Source organism: Podarcis raffonei, chromosome 7, assembly GCF_027172205.1.
Source record: "Podarcis raffonei isolate rPodRaf1 chromosome 7, rPodRaf1.pri, whole genome shotgun sequence".
Classification (NCBI taxonomy): domain Eukaryota; kingdom Metazoa; phylum Chordata; class Lepidosauria; order Squamata; family Lacertidae; genus Podarcis; species Podarcis raffonei.
In genome coordinates, this window is record NC_070608.1 from 57,418,297 (window position 1) to 57,436,414 (window position 18,118).

An 18,118-nucleotide genomic window follows, 5' to 3' on the forward strand; every position below is an offset into this window, starting at 1 on the left:
AGGGTGGTTTTACCATCCTCCCCACACATTCATCTACAGTGTGGGGAAATTTAACAAGTACAGGATAGAACTGTCATAAGCATCACTCATCATACTGGAGTACATTAAGTACTGTTAACATCTCTGTTAGCTGGTTTTTCGCTGTTAACATCTCTGTTAGCTTCTTAACACTTGTTAGGATGCACATGGCAATTTTCTTAAAACCTTTAAAATCCATAATTCTCCATCCCCACACCTGAAGTTTGATAAAGGATGGACTTGTTATTTGGAATGCTTTTTGTTTTTCGTTAGCTGACACACACAAAATTCCTGAATTTCTGTAGGGTCCCTTGTAGTCAACTACCACTTTAAACAACTACTAGGAAACCAGGTCAGCAAGCAAGCAAGCAAGCAACTGCCGCTGCCGTCCTGTTTGCTGTAGCCGGCTACAAATGCCCCAAACAGCCAGAGAAATGCATGCTGGGACTTGTAGTTAGCGTTAGAAGAGGTTTGCAAGCCGGCCTCTATATCCCACAATCCCCTTCGACGGGGCAGAAAAACACGGGGCAGTGTTATGTAGCGCACGCGGAGGGGCGTGTAAGCGAACGCGCGCTTGCGTCTCCAGTAAGGTAGGAGCGCGCGATGCCGGAAGGAACCGGGAGGCGGGGCTGAAACTTGCCCCGCCCAGGAGCTGGAAGAGCGTGTTGAGAGGCTACAGTACTATACTATCCGATTGCCTTCGCTGTCTCCAGAGGCGGGCCGGATTTAACGCGGCGGCCCCTTTAAGCTGGCCCGGGCGCCAGAAAAAAAAAGGTTGTCCCGCGCCTGCGCAACGGAGCCTTGACCTCGCGCTCAGTTGGCGCTGCTCGTGACTACTTCTTGTTGTTATTTTTTTTTTTAAAAAAAGGTGGTAGTTGGTGGGTGGGGGAGGGGGAAGCGCAACGTTTCGCGTTCGATTCTCCTCATTTAACCGGCAGCGGCGCCCCCGTCGCCATAGCGACCTGTCCCTAGCCGAGTCGGGCCCGGCCTGGGAGGGAGCCCCAGCGGCCGAGGCCATGGAGGAACCGGGAGCGGCCGCCTCGTCCTCCTCCTCCTCCTCAGGAGGGGACGCCGCCGCCGCCGCGTCCGAAGTGACGGAGATCCGCGTCTCCGGCCCGCAGCCGCTGCGGCTCTTGGAATGGAAAGTGTCGGCCGGGGCGGCCGTGAAGATCGGCTCGGTGCTGGCGGTTTGCGCGCCTATCGTGGGCTCGGCCCGGCCTGGAGCCTCGGCCGCAGAGACCGGCCCGCAGCGGACAGCCGAGCGAAAGGTCAAAGCGGAGCGGCCGGGAGTGGTGCGGGAGCTGTGCGCGCAGCGCGGGCAAGTCATCCCGCCCGGGTAAGAGGGGTCGGCCGGGGCTTGGGGAGGGCGGTGGGCCGGGCCCCGGGAAAGCGCCGCCTCCGATGGCTTCTGCCTCTCGGCTTCTCCGCCTGGACTTGGGAAGCGCCTCCAGTATCCGCTCTGCTCTGCCCTCTCCTGCGAAGATCCGGGACAGGGTGAGGAGAGGCGGGAAAGCGCGGGAGGAGCAGCCGGTGCCTTCTCCGCCCTCTTCCACGGCGGCGCCTGTGACAGCCCAGGCCCCGCTCCTCCTCTGGCTCAGATGCGGCCCCAGATTTGAAAAGGCGCCGCAGCGAGGTGGGCTCGGTCGGCGCTTCAGGCTGCCCGCCCGCCTTCCTTGGGTCTCGGTTAAAGCGCCTTAGGAAACCTATCTTTGCTCCCCGTCTCCATGGAGGAAGTGGGAGGAGTGACTAGCGAAGGGCGAAACACAACCCCTTTTTACTTGCTTTTGCAGTCTGCCAGGCCAGTTGCAATAATGTAGGTTCCCACATGGCTTTAACACTTCTGAAGTGAAGTTTTCAAAGATGTGCAGACAAGCTACAGGCAGCTTACCTTGGAAACTAAGGGGCAAAAATGGAGTGAAACAGCTTTCTTTTATTTATAGCCCACAGAACATAACAAGTAATTGGAATTCAAAACGAGCTTTTAAAAGCCCCAAAGAACACAATCCAGTTTAAAGAAACTATTCCATCTGACTACATTGCTGAACAGACCATCACCTTTAATGTTCAGGAGGCCTATAGGAAGAGGGAGAAAGATAGACAATATATATCAGGGATGAGAGTTTTCCATAGCCTTTGCCATTGCCCAGAAGGTTTTCTAGGCTAGTCATAGGCCCCCAAATTTCAGTGTATGGTAGTATTGCAAGAAGGTCCTCCTCAGCAAATCTCAAAGCTCTCATAAGACCCTTCTTACTCATTTCTTTCTATGTCATTTGGTGATTTGTTGTGACATCATAGTAGAGCTTGACTAGCTACTTACTGTTTTGTGCATGTTCTGCCTGACATTGAACTAATTACTGTAATATAGGGCTGGGGAACCTGTAGCTCTCCAGTTGTTGTTGTATTTCAAGGTTTTTCCATTGGGGACCTTATAGTAAAACTTTGACAGCAGAAGAGATGATAAAAGGCGAGAAGGAGGAAAGGAGGACAAATTTATCCCACTAAAATACAGTGACTTGAGCTATATATTTATGGAAAGACAATGTGGTGCCATGGTTAGAGCATTTGGCATAGACTGGAAGAAACTGAGTACAAATTGCAAAGCATACTGAGTGACTTTGTGCCAGTTGCTGTCTCAGGATAACCTACCTTACAGGATTGTTGTGAGAATAGAATGTCCTGAATTCCTTGAAGAAAGGGTGGGATGTAAACCTGATGTAGAGTGTGTTGTTTGTGTTTAAATTTGTAGTACACCCTAGCCCAAGGGCTCAAAGTGAGTAACAGCAAGATAAACAGCCTGTGATTAGAGACACCTTAATTAACCTAAATAAGTCAGAGCTGCAGTCATGAGTGTAAACTGTATGGAGGAAGCAGGCCTTGGTAAAATGTAGATGAAATATTAAAATTAAATATGTTGGACTTTATCACTTAAATTTATGTCTGTTTATACAAATGAAACACTCATTCTAATACCCAAGATTACTCTAATTACACAAGTCTGATCCAGTTCAGAACAGTTTTTCATCTTGGTTACTTTTTTCTTTAGTTCCTAATTTGCAGTGATTTCTTGGCCTATGTTGTACCTGAACACAAAAAATGTAGGAAACGCTATTGTAAAATTAATTAGACATTAAATTTCGGGTGGGGAATCACACCCCAGAAGTTGATGGACCTTAACTCTTGTCATCCCTGAACATAGCTATCAAAGAAGATTTCAGAGTAGCTACACTCTCTAACTTCATTCCAGAGATATATGTATGCAAAAAGATGCTGTTATGTAGTTTGGGATGTGCATTTAGATACTGAGATACATAGTACCTTGGGATAGGAAACTACATGTGATATTGACCTGCTCTGTGGATGCACTATCAAGAATACAGGTGGAGGAAGGACAGGTGGATCTTTCCTTTATCCAAGTGCCTGCTTGGTTTTCATGCTGGCTGAGGAAGTAGGGGCTTTTTTCCTTCTGTGGTTAGTACAGAAATCAAGTAGATCAAATCTGCCCCATCTTCTCCTTTGCCTTTATGATATGTCTCGTTTCCTATGTGTACTAGACATATATACACACAAGAATGTGCATGTCTCTGGGTTAGCCTTTTTTCTTCCCATGCAGCAAGGATCCTATGTTGCTCTGAACAAGTAGTTTAGCTGTTATCTGCCTGCAGATGTCCTTCTGCAAATGGCCTTATCAGTATTCAGTGTCTGTTTTTGTTTGAGCTCAGTTTTGGAGTGGATAAAGGTATCTACCATGTCTTATTTATTTATTTATTTATTTATTTATTTAAAATGTGTATCCTTACTTATTGTTTGTAATGAATATCCTGACTGTTTGTTTAAGTGTGTGTATGTGTAAAAATAAAGCCAATTCAAAGCATCAACCAAAGCATGATTATCAAAAGTACACTGTAGACAAGGCTTTTGAGAATTGAATGGTTCTTACCTAAGGGCCTAAGGGCACGGTGCTAATCCTAGATCCATCAGGATGAGCAAGTTAGGATGTGGCAGATCTCGAGGTCAGCCAGCCAGTTCCCAGCTCAGCTGGGCTATACAGGCACAAGTCCCCAAGCCTGACTCAGCCAGAGGTTTGCAGGTGTAAATAACTCCCGCATCCCTGCTCAACCAGGGCTAAGCTGACTGAGCCAAGTTTGACGAAACTGACACTACAGTGAGCCCTGAAAAATAAGTGCTCCAGGCAAATGGTGGGGATGGGAAACTATTTTAAAGGCTTGTTTTCCCTCTGTCAGGCTGCGCCTGAATGGAGTTTGGAAATGATGTACTTTATGCGACTTAACTTAGGTCTGCATAAATCAAACTGGTTTTCCATACTTAGGATTGCTTCCTAAAACATATTGTGAGAGATGCCTGCTGAACCTCCTTGGGAAGAGCATTCCACACTCAGGGTGTTATAAAGTGAAAAGTTATTCAAAGGAGGAAACACCCAGAAGATGACCTTAACAAAAGAGTTCATATGGGATAATACAATCCTTCAGATACCTCACTTCCAGGCAGTTTGGGGCTTTAAAAATCAAAATCTTTGAAGGTATACCTGGTAACAAACTGGAAGCCAATTTAAATACAACATTTTGTCAATACAGGCAAAATATGCTTAGCATCCTGAGTACCTATTAATAACTTGAACTGCCATGTTGCAGGAGTATAATGCTTTTCACAGAAAGCCCATGGATAACAATGGGAATATTGCATTTGTTCTGGAAGGCCACAATTTGCACACTAATCTAAGTTGGTAAAGAGTGCTTTAAGCAAAGATATCACTTAGGCACCCATAAACAAAAGAGTTGAGAGCAGGCCTAAGCATCCCTAACAAGTAGTGCAAGGACAAGCCAAATACAGTGTTTCACCTTATTAGCCCTCACCCATCGTATTACCAAGTCAAAGCAGTAGCTTAGAACAGGAGTGGTCAGCATGCTATCTTGATGACCTTGCTGCCTAGAATTGAGCCAAGTTGGAGTCCTACAACAGCTGAAAGGCACCACCTTGGCTAAAATGCCACCATCTCACCTGGATGTGACTGTACATACTGATGACACTTTACTCCAGAGCATGTATGTTTTTCTGCAACAGTTTCATGTTCATGTCTCAACAAGATATAACCCTGTGGCACCCCGTAGCATATATGTAATGGATTGCACCAGTGGTAATGGCTCTCCCTTATAAGGAAGTGGAATCACCAAGGTGCTGTGCCCTCATCTCACATTTTGAACAGGCAGATAAGAAGTACATAATGTGAGAGAGTACCAAGAAACCTTGAGGGCACACAGGATTATTAGTAGAATTACACTCTGCAGTCCTTTTCACAGTGAAGGTCATCCACTGAGCAACCAAACCAATTTGAATTCTAAAACTGGCAAATCAGATTGAAATGTGTCTTGAAAATGTGCTATTTGGGATTTTCTAGAGGTGTGTGCCTTTTAGTGAAACTAAATGCACAGAACTTCACATCATCTCAAAACGTTAGGTTGTAGTATTGTGCATACTTTTTACAAGCCCATTCTAGGATAGTAAGAGAGCCATGCTGTTAAACCATTTAAAATAGTACTTGGTCTACATTTTTATCTCCTTAAAAACAAAAAAACCATTCAAAACAAGAACTTTATTCCTATGAGGTGGAACTAAAATGACCTGTCAAATAGTACTTCAGATAGCTATGAGCCCTGTCCCAACCGTAAGCCATTTCCCTGATCTTAATCAAGCATTCATTTCAAACAATCCATTCATTTCATTGACATTGTTCAGGAGAACTCCCCAATGAAATAGGAACATTCGGAAGCTTCCCTATGTTGAGTCAGACCATTGGTCCATCTATTTCAGTATTGTGTATGCTGACTGGGATTGGCTCTCCAGGATTTCAGACAGGGTTCTTTTCCAACACTACCTGGAGATACCTTGTCCTACTTTCTGCATGCAAAGCAGGTGTTCTACCACTGCACTACGGCACAGTCCTTATGCTATGGATTGTGCCCAGATAGAATATCTCTGTAAAATGTATGCTTTCTGGGATCAGTTAAATCCTTTAAAAGAGGGCTTTTTAATAACTAAAGTGAACAGTAATAAATTCAGCTGTTATAAAAAATAAATAGAAATAAGCATAAAGAAAACTATTAAGCAAACACATTCTGTATTGTGTGAATCAACATAAGAAAGTTGTGAAATATCATGGATAGTTTTTATGTTTGTGTCCTCCAAGCAACTGTTGCCAAGATTTTCAGACTGTGATCTATGGATCACTGGTTCTTCATGACCACCACACAGATGGCGTATTAAAAAGTTAACAGCTACCATACTTCCAAGTGCAGTAGCAAAATAAACACTGAACCTGATCAGAGGCTAACAAACATTACATTTAGCTTCATAGGACTTCATTCACAAAACAGGCATATCTATCCCATTAGAAAAGCAGGAATACTGATATTAAAATGTGCATTATATGTGCTTTTAATATTCAGAACAATTTTGAGTGGTCTACTGAGATACCCCCATGCACACACACACCCCAGCAATTTTCAGGTGGTCTGGGGGGAGGAGGTAGGTTGGTAACTGCTGCTCTAGTACTCAGTGTGACAGTCAGTGTAAACCCTGATTTCCCTATTTCTAATCTGATACAGAATATAATATAATACAATCAGTTTTTCCTTAAATAAGATTTTTCTTTGCTTTCCAGAGGTGTCCTGGTGCGGCTGGAAGGATGCAGCCATCCAGTTGTTATGAAAGGCTTATGTGCAGAGTGTGGCCAGGATTTGACACAGTGAGTATTGTTGTATGGACTTTGAATTCTACTGATGGTGCTGCATTAAACAGGATTGTCACCTTTGATGAATTTAAACTGAAATCAATTGCATTGCACTGGAATAATGCTCTTCATACTTGGAAAGAACAATTTATGTTTATTGTATGCCCAGCACTGCCAGAAATAAGTGGGAGTATGGAGCATGCGAACTTGAACCAGCATAATATTACAAAATAGAAATAAGCATCAGTTTGATGATAATAAATATGGCATTCTTCATAAAATGTATGCAGCGGACTAAAACATTGGTAGGTATGAGCACAGGTTTATTGATGGATAAACCAAAGAATCATTCTTTCAAAAGGAATGTAAAACATACTTGCTGAACTATTGGGCATAAATGCAACAATAAAGAACCAAATGGGTGACAATGTTGTACATAGAAAACCACAACAGTAAAATTTCTTTTGTAGTAGGAACTGTTCCCTGTTCAGGTCTCCAGAAATACAGTCAAGAACTTGAAATAGTTCTGATTAATAGAATTGATTAATCTTGGGAGTCTTGGGAGTTTGAAATAAAGATTAAGGCTGTTGCCTGTAAAAAACCTTCATGTTTAAATATCCATTTTGTGTCCATTGTCTTCACAAAGGCCAAACAGGATATTCTTGATATAACTATCAAAATACACTGCTGCCCACTGAGGTCATATGGCAGCTTATGTGCAGATGAAGCAGGGTGGATGAAGAACAACATTTTGAAGCCAAGCGTAATCAGTATTGCACAACTGTTCATGCACCATTATTATTATTTATTTGATTTATAGCCCACCTTTCCTCCAAGGAGCTCAAGATAGCACACATGGCTTTGTCCCTCCCCATTTTATCCTCACAACAACCTTATGGAGGTAGGTTAGGCTAAGATACAGTGACTGGCTCAAAGTCCCGCAAGCGAACTTCATTGCTGAGTGGGGATTAGAATCCTGGTCTCCCAGGTCTTCATCCAACACTCTAATACCTCCATTACACTGAAAGCAGTTTTATTCAGATATTAGGATGCTGCCACCCTATATTCCTATATTCCAGTTTAGTTCTTTCTGAGAGCAAATGCAGTTCACCTTTGGAATTTTAAGTAAAACAAAACATACCCAAACCCAAACCCAAGCAATTTTATATTGCAAAACAGAAATGCGGTATTTGTTGTAAATGGTTAAGACTTTCTAAAAGCCTAACATTTCTCTCAATAAACAGAAATGAATCCTAATCCTTTTCACCATTTTTCTATATGCTTCATAGGATGCCAATAATTTAAGTACATAGATGTGTATATGTACATGGGTACTTTTTACTTGGTTTAAAAAGCGTGACTCTGGTCTCTGTACCAAGGTATGCCATTTTTCCTGTTCTTAAATTATATTATTCTGCTTGCCAATTAAACATTGTGTAAATTTACTGTTTGTGTACACTGTTTAAGGCTGGTTGGTGCAAGTGATAAATAAGGTAGTTGTCTTTAAAACGTACGGCACAAATCAGTCCTGTTAGAGGGGGTTTTTTGGTAACTGTTATTAATAAAATTTGTCTGATATCTTTCACGTTGTTAGGTTACGAAGCAAGAATGGAACACAGAATATGCCAGTATCCACAGCAACTGTATCAATGGTTCATAGTGTACCAGAATTGATGGTTAGCTCTGAAGTAAGTACAGTATACTCCTACTCTTCCCCTTATTTTTGGCAGGGGCCCAAAGTTCAGCAGATCTAATTAGCAGAATTTCTTCATTATGAACGCATGTAATACAGCAAGTTTGTCTTAGCTAAATTTGAAGTTGAAAGCAACTCTTTTAAGTAGATAGAATCCTAAGCTATACATGTTTCTGATGTGTTGTAATCAAATTTTAGTTTTGAAGAGAGAACTACTGCCTTCTCCCTTGGATTTCACTCTATATTCTTCTTGCCCAAAGCCTGCCAATACAAGTTTAGATGGCAAACTTATTAAATTTATATCCCAGTCTTTTTGCCAAACACAAAAGCAATAAAGCAACACAATTAAAATACTGTTGAAATTGAAATAAAAATGTTTATATCAGTCACATACCCTCACAACTAATATTTTAAATGTAGCCATGAACAGTATATTTTGGCCATCAAACACTTGGGTGCAAGTAAAATGTTATACCCAGGAAACCAGCTGCTTTTACAGTACATTAAGAGCAGGGGAAATAACGAGAGTACTCTGTACAACATGCATAAGGATTTCCATTTGCACAAATGGAGGGTTCGGCTCTGGGGGGGTTGGAGGAATCTCCAAGACAAATTTAGATTGCACATGAAAAGAGAAGGAGGTTCTGTTGCAATCAGAGTCTTTGCACTAACAGAAGTATTTCATTGGATAGCACTCCTTATTTTTTTGCTTGTAGGGAAAAAATGCACACTGCATCTGCCACATACCAGAAGTTCAAATAAACCCTTTGCTGCAAAATCCACTAATTAAACATGTTGATGCAGTGAGTCTGATACATACAAATTGCTAGGATTTTGGAGGCCTAGAGGGCAACTCTAAGATGATGTTCCACTTCTATTTGTTCTTTAATATGAGTGAAAGGAGCTATTTAGTCAATTGAATTTTGGCTGGCTGTTGTTTGTTTTTCTTCTTTGAAATTACTGTACATTGCACTGTGTCTACTGAGATCTGTTCAAGTTAATCCTCATTTTATGCTTCAAATACACTTACTCTGTTTTTATTGTAGCAAGCTGAGCAGTTGGGAAGAGAAGACCAGGAGAGGCTACGCAGAAATCGAAAACTGGTGCTAATGGTAGATTTGGACCAGACATTGATCCATACAACAGAACAGCACTGCCAACAGATGTCTAACCGAGTAAAGCAACATTATTGATTATTGTTCTTTGCCAAAATACATTAAAACTGTTCAGTATTTCAAGAATGAAATGTTTTATAAAGTTCATAAACTAAGAAGCATCCAATTCATAGCAAATAAAAACTTTCCAAAATATATAGTAGATCCTAAGCCCTTGCTTATTATTCTAGCTTCCAGAAGAAATTCAAGGCATCTAGCACTGAGAGAAAATATAAAACAAACCAATAATAAATAAAAATACTGGCATACATTCTAAATCTGCAGTAACTACAAAGAAACAACCATTAGAGTTTGATGTCCAGGCATTGAAAATAAGAAATGCAGCCTTCAGGATGGGACAAGATAAAATCAATAATATAAAAATTATGCGAAATCTGCTTGTATTGCTTTTTGCCAGAAAAGGAACAGTAGGTGGTAGGACAACTAAATTTTAATTCAGAATAGACTAAATGAAATTAATGAAAACTAGTTAGGTCCATTAATTCCAATAGATCTTCTCTGAGTGAAACTTAGTTAAATAATCATCTAGTGAATATTCAGTGAAAGTACTTGCCCACACAACTAGAGGTGCATAATGGTTGGGACTTTTCAGGAGCCTCTCCTACTTCAGCTGTTAGGAAATTTGCTCTGAGGTCTGGTGTACTCTCCAGTGTAGCAACTGATAGATCTGGAAAAGACACTTGCTGCCCATGTGGGCTTTCTGGTTCCTAGCTAGAGAAATGGGAATGAAACTGAAGTTACCTAGCTAGCTCCCAAATATTCTTAACTAAATTGATCTACTTGATAAATAGCTAATACTACTCCATCATATAGTGACTATTTTCAGTCATTCTATGATAAGGTGGTCTAGCCTGTGACTCCAGATGTTGCTGAACTACAACTCATGATTACTGGGCATTGGCTTGGCTTGACAGAAGTTGTAGTTCGTGAGATACTATAAAAACCATGGCAAGCAAATGTAAATGCTGAGCTGCTCTTTTTATTGAACTTTATAATGTATATTTGTAAGTGTATACAAACTGCTAATTTTTAAAAGTTTGGTACACCTAATAGTAGTTGAAAACTAAATTCTTTTATAAGCTGAAAATAATTCTGTATATGCCAGAAAATGGGTTTTATTTATGAGTTATAGCTTACATCTTACCAGTCATCTCTCCCTTTCAGGGAATATTCCATTTTCAGTTAGGTCGAGGGGAGCCTATGCTACATACTCGGTTGCGTCCTCATTGCAGAGAGTTCCTAGAAAAGATTGCCAAGTTGTATGAACTACATGTGTTTACCTTTGGAAGCAGACTTTATGCACATACAATTGCAGGTAAGCAATTCCATGAGAGGTGATGGACTCTCACTCCTTGGAGGTTTATAAGCAGAGGTTGGATGGCCATCTGTCATGTATAATCTGGGTGAGATTCTTGCATCGCAGGGGGTTGGACTAGATGATTTTCAGGATCCTTTCCAACTCTACGGTTCTATTCTACGTACCATAATATAGAACATTCATCATCATCATTATTATTATTATTATTATGGTACTTAGAATAGAAGCTACCAAGTGGCTGCAGCGCTGTTCCCAAATTGCTTTTCAAATCTTGTTCAAAAGTATTGTTGTTACACCCTGCACTTTTCCCTGATTGGCACTCAAGGTGGCTTAAACAAATCATGCTGAGAGTAACAGTCAGACAATAATATCTGCTAATCTACAACAGGATAAGAGATTAGCATGGGATTGAGAGAATTGGATCATCATCCCTTTTATTTAGAGTTTTGATCCAGCTAAATTGTGGCTAGGTGCATTGTTTCATTTACATGAGGAATGAAGGCAGTAGAACCTCGGTTTTCGAGCATCTCAGAAGTCGAACGTTTCAGCTTTTGAATGCCAAAAACCCAGAAGTAGCTGCTTCTGTTTTCAAATGCTTTTTGGAAGCTGAACATTCCACGTGGCTTCCGTTTTGAGTTCCCCTATTATATTGAGGCTTCTGTATTGAGTTTTTGGTTTTCAAACATTTTGGAAGTCAAACGGTCTTCTGGAACAGATTACTTTCGAAAACCAAGGTTCCACTGTATTCCAACAGGCAGTAAATTAAAGTTCTTTGGTGCTGAAAGCATTATTATCCTATTGCATCTACCATTGACTTCTTGTTAATTTGGCCTATTTAAAGCACTCTAGGTGGTATCCAATGAAGTAGTTCCATTAGCACAAGAACGTCTGGCTTCTCAATAGAATGTCACCTCTCCCTGATGCCCCCCATGCCCTCCCCATATCTGTTCTGCAGGTTTAGAGGGAACCCCCAGAACAAACATAGAGGTTGCTGAGGGAGAAGACAGGGAGAAGTTCCATTGCACAGCCAGAGGTCCATGCACTAACTGAACTACTTCGTTGGATATTGCCCTCAGTTTTACAAAGCACATAAAAAGCAACATTCATTTGTAAGAACAAAACCAAAAATCTGCAATTGTGCAGTACCTTCACTGGGACAAGCCAAACTGTTGCAGAAGCTTTCAGGTTCTCCAGAATGCTTTATCTGGCATTACACAAAGCTATGAGGGGAGGTGGGAAGAGGAGGAATAAAAATGGGGAACGTACATGGCTAATCTGATAATGTACCCATGAGATCAGTTTGCAGACTTTGCTCCAAGATGCAAACTTTCTTCTGTTTTGAAAATCACTATTGTCCCTCAACATGAGACCATGAGAAGACAGAAGTGATGAATAATATATAACTGCCCTGAAAAGAGTGGGGTATGTAATCAGGGTGGAGGGATTCACTTTTTCCCTCAGATCTATCTAGGAAATGTCATGGTTCTGCTTGAAAGAAGAAAATCAACTATCCAGCTGTGTGTTTTTATAGCAGTCATTGTTTACAATAGTGTGTGCATCCTTCAAACACAAGGTGGCAGTAAATTTAAAGAGAAATTGTGTTGAATGAAGACTTCATTTAATGTGCAGTGGAGCCGGAATGAAAAACCCGTGGCCCTCCAAATATTGTTGGATTCCAGTTTCCAGCCAACCTGGCCAGTCAAGGATGAGAATGGGTGTAAGCATGTGTATGAAAGATAATGGGAATGGATGCTGATGGGGTGCACATAAAGGTTCCCTATAAGGGAATGCAGTTCTTGGGTTGAGAAAGAAATGTATTTAATCTATTAACTCTGCTTTATAAACTAGGATTTGCACAGGCTACATCACCCTCATGCAGCCCCAAAGTCCTCTTTTCGTGTGAGTGGGCAAATGAGCATTGAAGCCGTACTTAACCACAGTTTCCCTTTACATGCATACTGGGAAACTATGCTAGATTCAGTCCAACCAAGTTAGAATATTAGGACATCTTTTAAGGATGAGTTGGGAATCTTCACTTGTTTGGAAACCATTAATCATTGTTTCTGGTTCCCACATAATGGGAAGCCATAGCTAATTGCAGCTTCCTGGTTTATTTCTCCACTTGTGTGATGGACGCCGCATGCAAGTGCATGGAGTCATTCATATTTTGGCTTGTTGAGTCATGAATTGATTGTGCAAACCAGGTCATTAAATAACCATTACTTTGAGTTAGTTGCTAATCGAGCCACTGGGTATTGTTGTTCATGCATGGAAATGTAAATCACCCATAAATGAAATATGTTCTTAGGAAAGTCTCAATTGACACATAATTTTATTATTTTGATATAATTAAATAGCAGGTGTATTTAAAAGTATTTCCCGATTTATTCCTCAACTGATTCTTGAATGTAAGCTGTTTATTCCTGCTAATTGGTCTCTTCGGGACGGTGGTATCTGTTGAAAGAAGAAGAATCTGTTCCTTATTTTTTCCACTTTCTCCTTAGCCCTAATCTACATGTGCTGATACATATAGATTAATAAAGGACTGGCCAGGTGATATACTGGCTGATATAGTGATCATTTCTCCCTGTTTCTGTTGTTCAAGGCCCTACCTTTATCTCCAGGAAGAGACTCAAAGTGAACTCACTCAGCTGTGAGGAACTTGTAGGAGGGGGCTTGTGTTTTGTTCTAGCCCACCAACCAATCTAGTTAGCAATTGACTTGTGTAGGTAATGAATATGGGGGGGGGGGGACAACAGACCATTTATGGAAATACTGTTGTAACATTTTTATTTAAAATATTCGCACCTCACTCTTATTTTCTACATTAAGTGGCTTATTTCACTTTAGTAGGCCAATGCATCTTTCTAAGTTTACTTGGTGATGGTTCTGTCTAGCTAATTCTTTCAATTCATTATGCCTAGGTACTGCAAGGGGATGACCCTACATGAATTTGCTGAAATTCTTAAGCATAGTCGGGTGAGTTAAGGTTGAACTTCTATCCTTAACTCTCAAATTTTCTTGTATTTGTGGGTTTTAAGTTATCCCTGTAAGACACAATAGTTTTTGCCTACATGTATCAATTTTTGATAGGTGACTAGTGATATTGGGAAGTGTGTCACTGAAACCTTTTATAGGGAACTCTAGAAAGTGCTGCGTCAATAGCCTCTGAACATCCAAATCCTTCAAAGTGCATCACATCACTCCCTGAATCACCAGTCATGTCTAGAAATGGATATTGCACAGTACCATAGGGGTCACAATTTTAAAATAACTTTTTCAGAAATTTTGACAGTGTTAGTTTATAAAACAAAGTTTGCACTGGGCTTCTCCAGATACATAATGATGCAACCTGTGACACACCAAAGTGAATGCAGCCGACCCTGACATATATTTTGTGGTGCCAGATGCTTGACAACCCTTTAATTTGTGCAATCTCTGGCAAGCAGCTAAACCAGGAGGCTTATGAAACTGCAATATGTGACTGGTAGACCACAAGTGCAGGCCTGCTTTAATGTGATTCCCCCACTGATGAAACTAAAAATGGTTTATGTAACATGAGGAAGTAGCCAAGAAATCAAATGCAGAATTCTTACCTGATTATAGTCCTTAAAAACAGTTTTTCAAGACAATTGTCATCCAGCCATGTTTTAAAAAACAAGGCTATTATTACTATTTCAAGATAGCTCAGTAGTATTTATGTTCAAATCTTACAAGTATAACTTAAAACCTGCAACTACAAGAACTCCTATTTAAACTTTCCCTTAACTTGCCCATTTTGCTTAAGAATTGTAGGATGCTTTCCACTGCTTTGGGTATCTACAAACCCAAGACATGGCACTGAACAAATGGGGGAAATCGACTAATGCTGAGACTTGCTATGAAGTTTTTACAATGGGGTGTACTGTTGAATCGCAAAACAAGATGTGATGCTTGACTGGCCAATATGTTGACCTAAATATGCTATGTTTACTCTTAAATAAACTGCAAATATAAACTTCAAAACCTTTTTTTCCAATCTAACGAAAACTCACATTTTATTAAAAAACATCCAGGAGGCACTCATAAGCCCAGTTGCTTGGGAAAAAACCCCATGAATTTCCATTGGACTTTCTTCTGAGTAGACATGTTATTGTGACCCTATCAGTCATGTTACAAGTTATATTAGCAAGTATTTATTACAATTATTTATGGCACAATACCATACATACCTACTCTGAAATAATCTTTATTGAATTCAGGGAGACTTGCTTCTAAGGGTATATAGGATTGCAGCCTTAATGGCTTAATACCGGTCTCTTGATTTATGTGTAGTATTTATGGTGTATGTAGTAGATGAATGTATTTGGGGATCTCATTAATAAATTTTAGTTATGCACAGTAATTCATATTAAATCTGTTTTTGGCTAAAACGATCCTGTGGTATTCCAAAGAAAATCATACTAAGTATGATGATTCTTGTGGAAAATACATATTAATTGTGAACTTCTTTTCCTTAAAAGCATTCTTGGACTCCGAAAAGAAGCTTTTTTCCCATCGAATATTGTCAAGGGATGAATGTATTGATCCATATTCTAAAACTGGGAACCTTAGGTATGTATTGGGATTGGAATATTGTTCGTGAAGCCTTTGGAGGGATACTGTTGGAAACAAATAACATAATTTCAGTATCTAACTACTTTTTTAAACTCCCCAACCTGCCACTCCTGGTCATAAACATATACATCTCAATGCCTTTTTATTGTAAAGAAATGGAGATTATATCCTGCCCACATTAACAGAAACTGATAAGAAAATAGATTGCCTTTGCTTTTGTTTTTCTATAACTATTTGCATTTGAAGTGATTTTCAGGTGGCAGGAATGCGAGTTAGAATTATTTATAGGAGTGCATCTTTTTTCTGCCTGTGAATTCCCTGCCCCAAACTACTTCTTTTTTTAAAGCTACTTCAGTTCCAATGGAGGTTACTTTGTGTCATGGAGTTCAATCAGAACAAAAATATGTTGTTGTTTTTAAGGTTGCTTCAGGGAGAAACCATGGGTGATGGAAAGGTTCAGCTCTGCCCATTCACACCATGCTTTAAATCTCCCCCTTCCTCCCCCTCCCCTTCTGCTTTTGTAGGGATTTGGCATGACTGGGGTTGGGCGTGCTGCCATCATATCTATTTTGACCTTGGGAACTGCAGAATAGGAGCCTGTTCAGGTGTTACACTCTACACTTGTGCACACCCACCCACAGCAGAACATCCCCCAGGTATTTCAGTAGAAATCTCCCCTGCCCTGGGTATAAGCCATTTTTGTTTAGTATATTCAGTATCTAGAAAAACAGAGAGCCTGCATTCAAGTAGGCTCAGCATCTTTGGTTCTCAGCGTCTTTGGTCGCAAACATTATCTTCTAGATTTGGCAAGCGGATTGGAGCAGAAACACATGAACCCAATGATTCCTTCAGTCTCTCTGTGTAGAGCTGAAAGTGGGGAGTAATTTATTACAGGCCCTAAGAAAACTATGCAACTAAGCAGGACTTGTCTCCTAGTTGGACAGAGCTGTGTTGGATACATCAGTGTAGCAGGATCTCTGACCTGCCTGACAAATCGATTGAAACAGATTTTCATGGGTAATAGGTCCATTTTAAATCTCTTATACAGCATGATTGAATGTTATGCTGTTTCTATATGTACTGCACATATCAAAGCTTTGAGTATGAAACTATTACCTTTACCATCCAAAGAAGCTGAGTCATAGTATTTTGATTCCTTTATAAAAATAAAATAAAATAGTGCAGTTTCGTGCTCCCATTGCCTATCCAACATTTCTGTCATAAATAGCTGCACCCTAACTTGAAAATTCTAATGGCATTCAAAGTGAAAGCTATTGGGGGGGGGATTATAAGACAATTCTATTGTTTTTTCCAGGAGAACAGCCTCAGTCATACCACTAGGTGGTACCTGACACTACTTTGTTAATCACATAATATAGCTTAGTTGAAAGCAGTGATTGATTGAATTGTTTTCCAGGTGGCAGAGTTACAGGTGATGCTTTCTACTGCCCATCTTCGTAACAGCTGATTATCAAAAAAAATCATTCTTGGTAGATCTGATTTTTATTTTCTGTGCATTTAAAAGTGAAGGCCTTGTGTATGTTTATATATATTTATACGTATCTTTGTCAATTCAATATCATGGTTTGTTTTCTTTGGTCAGCTTCTGGACAGTTTTAAGTAAAACTGATAAATATTATTCATTGTGATGATACAGATAAAATGGTAGTTGCTTTAAGAAAAAAACTGATAATGTAAAGAACTGTAATCAATATGTGAATTTAGAATGTCTTCCTATTTTATATCTTTATTGAGTAGATATGCCTTAATATGAATCATTTTAAAGAGTTCTCTAATCAGTCCATTTCACTTAATCTTTCTCCTGTTTCTAGAAACTTATTTCCTTGCGGTGATTCCATGGTTTGTATTATTGATGACAGAGAGGATGTCTGGAAATATGCACCTAATTTGATAACTGTGAAGAAATACGTATACTTTCAGGGCATAGGCGATATTAATGCACCGCCTGGATCAAGGGAAGTTCAAATGAGAAAAACAGGTAACATGTTTTTTCGATAACATGATATTTTTAAACAATTCATTAAAACAGTTCTTAAAACAGTTTTTCAAAACCAGTAGAAGTGAGGATTTCAGGGTCAGATTCCTTTTCAGTTTGACTACCTGAATAGTTCGCGACTGGACTTACCTGTCAGGGGTCCTTTACCTTTACCTTTTACCAGAATACTGGATCACCTTTATTCATTGTATTTATACTACTTCTCAGGCAGATCTGCTGGGTCTATAGAATTTGTTGCACTGTTACACAGCATTTGGGGGGAATCTCAATACACCAAGTTGCCTCGAGTTGAAATCAAATTTAAAATCACGAGTTGCATTCTCCAAAGATACATCCTTCAATTGGAGCACAGCATTATTTAACACAGGGTTAGGGCCCCTCTTGCTTGCCTCCTGTGAAGATGATACAATACTGTATCATCTTTTTCCATGGGAAAAAAGTTCCATTACTAAGATTGCTTTTATTCCATAAAACTTAACAATTTGATGCAGTACAAGTCAAATTGGGCAGTTTAAAATAGTTTAGAAGCGCAAACTAGATATTATATTAAGCATGA

General features: G+C 40.0%; 1 protein-coding gene across 1 annotated transcript in view; it reads left to right on the forward strand.

The window, feature by feature from the left end:
• Positions 1-557: 557 nt before the first annotated feature.
• CTDP1 (CTD phosphatase subunit 1) overlaps positions 558-18,118 on the forward strand; it is a 46,599-nt gene continuing 29,038 nt past the window's right edge. The window contains exons 1-7 of the mRNA XM_053396699.1: positions 558-1,354; positions 6,695-6,778; positions 8,358-8,451; positions 9,503-9,631; positions 10,796-10,946; positions 15,452-15,542; positions 17,378-17,544. Of these exons, the coding sequence (XP_053252674.1) occupies positions 1,035-1,354; positions 6,695-6,778; positions 8,358-8,451; positions 9,503-9,631; positions 10,796-10,946; positions 15,452-15,542; positions 17,378-17,544 (1,036 nt within the window). The 5' untranslated portion in view covers positions 558-1,034. The remainder of the gene's footprint in view (positions 1,355-6,694; positions 6,779-8,357; positions 8,452-9,502; positions 9,632-10,795; positions 10,947-15,451; positions 15,543-17,377; positions 17,545-18,118) is intronic.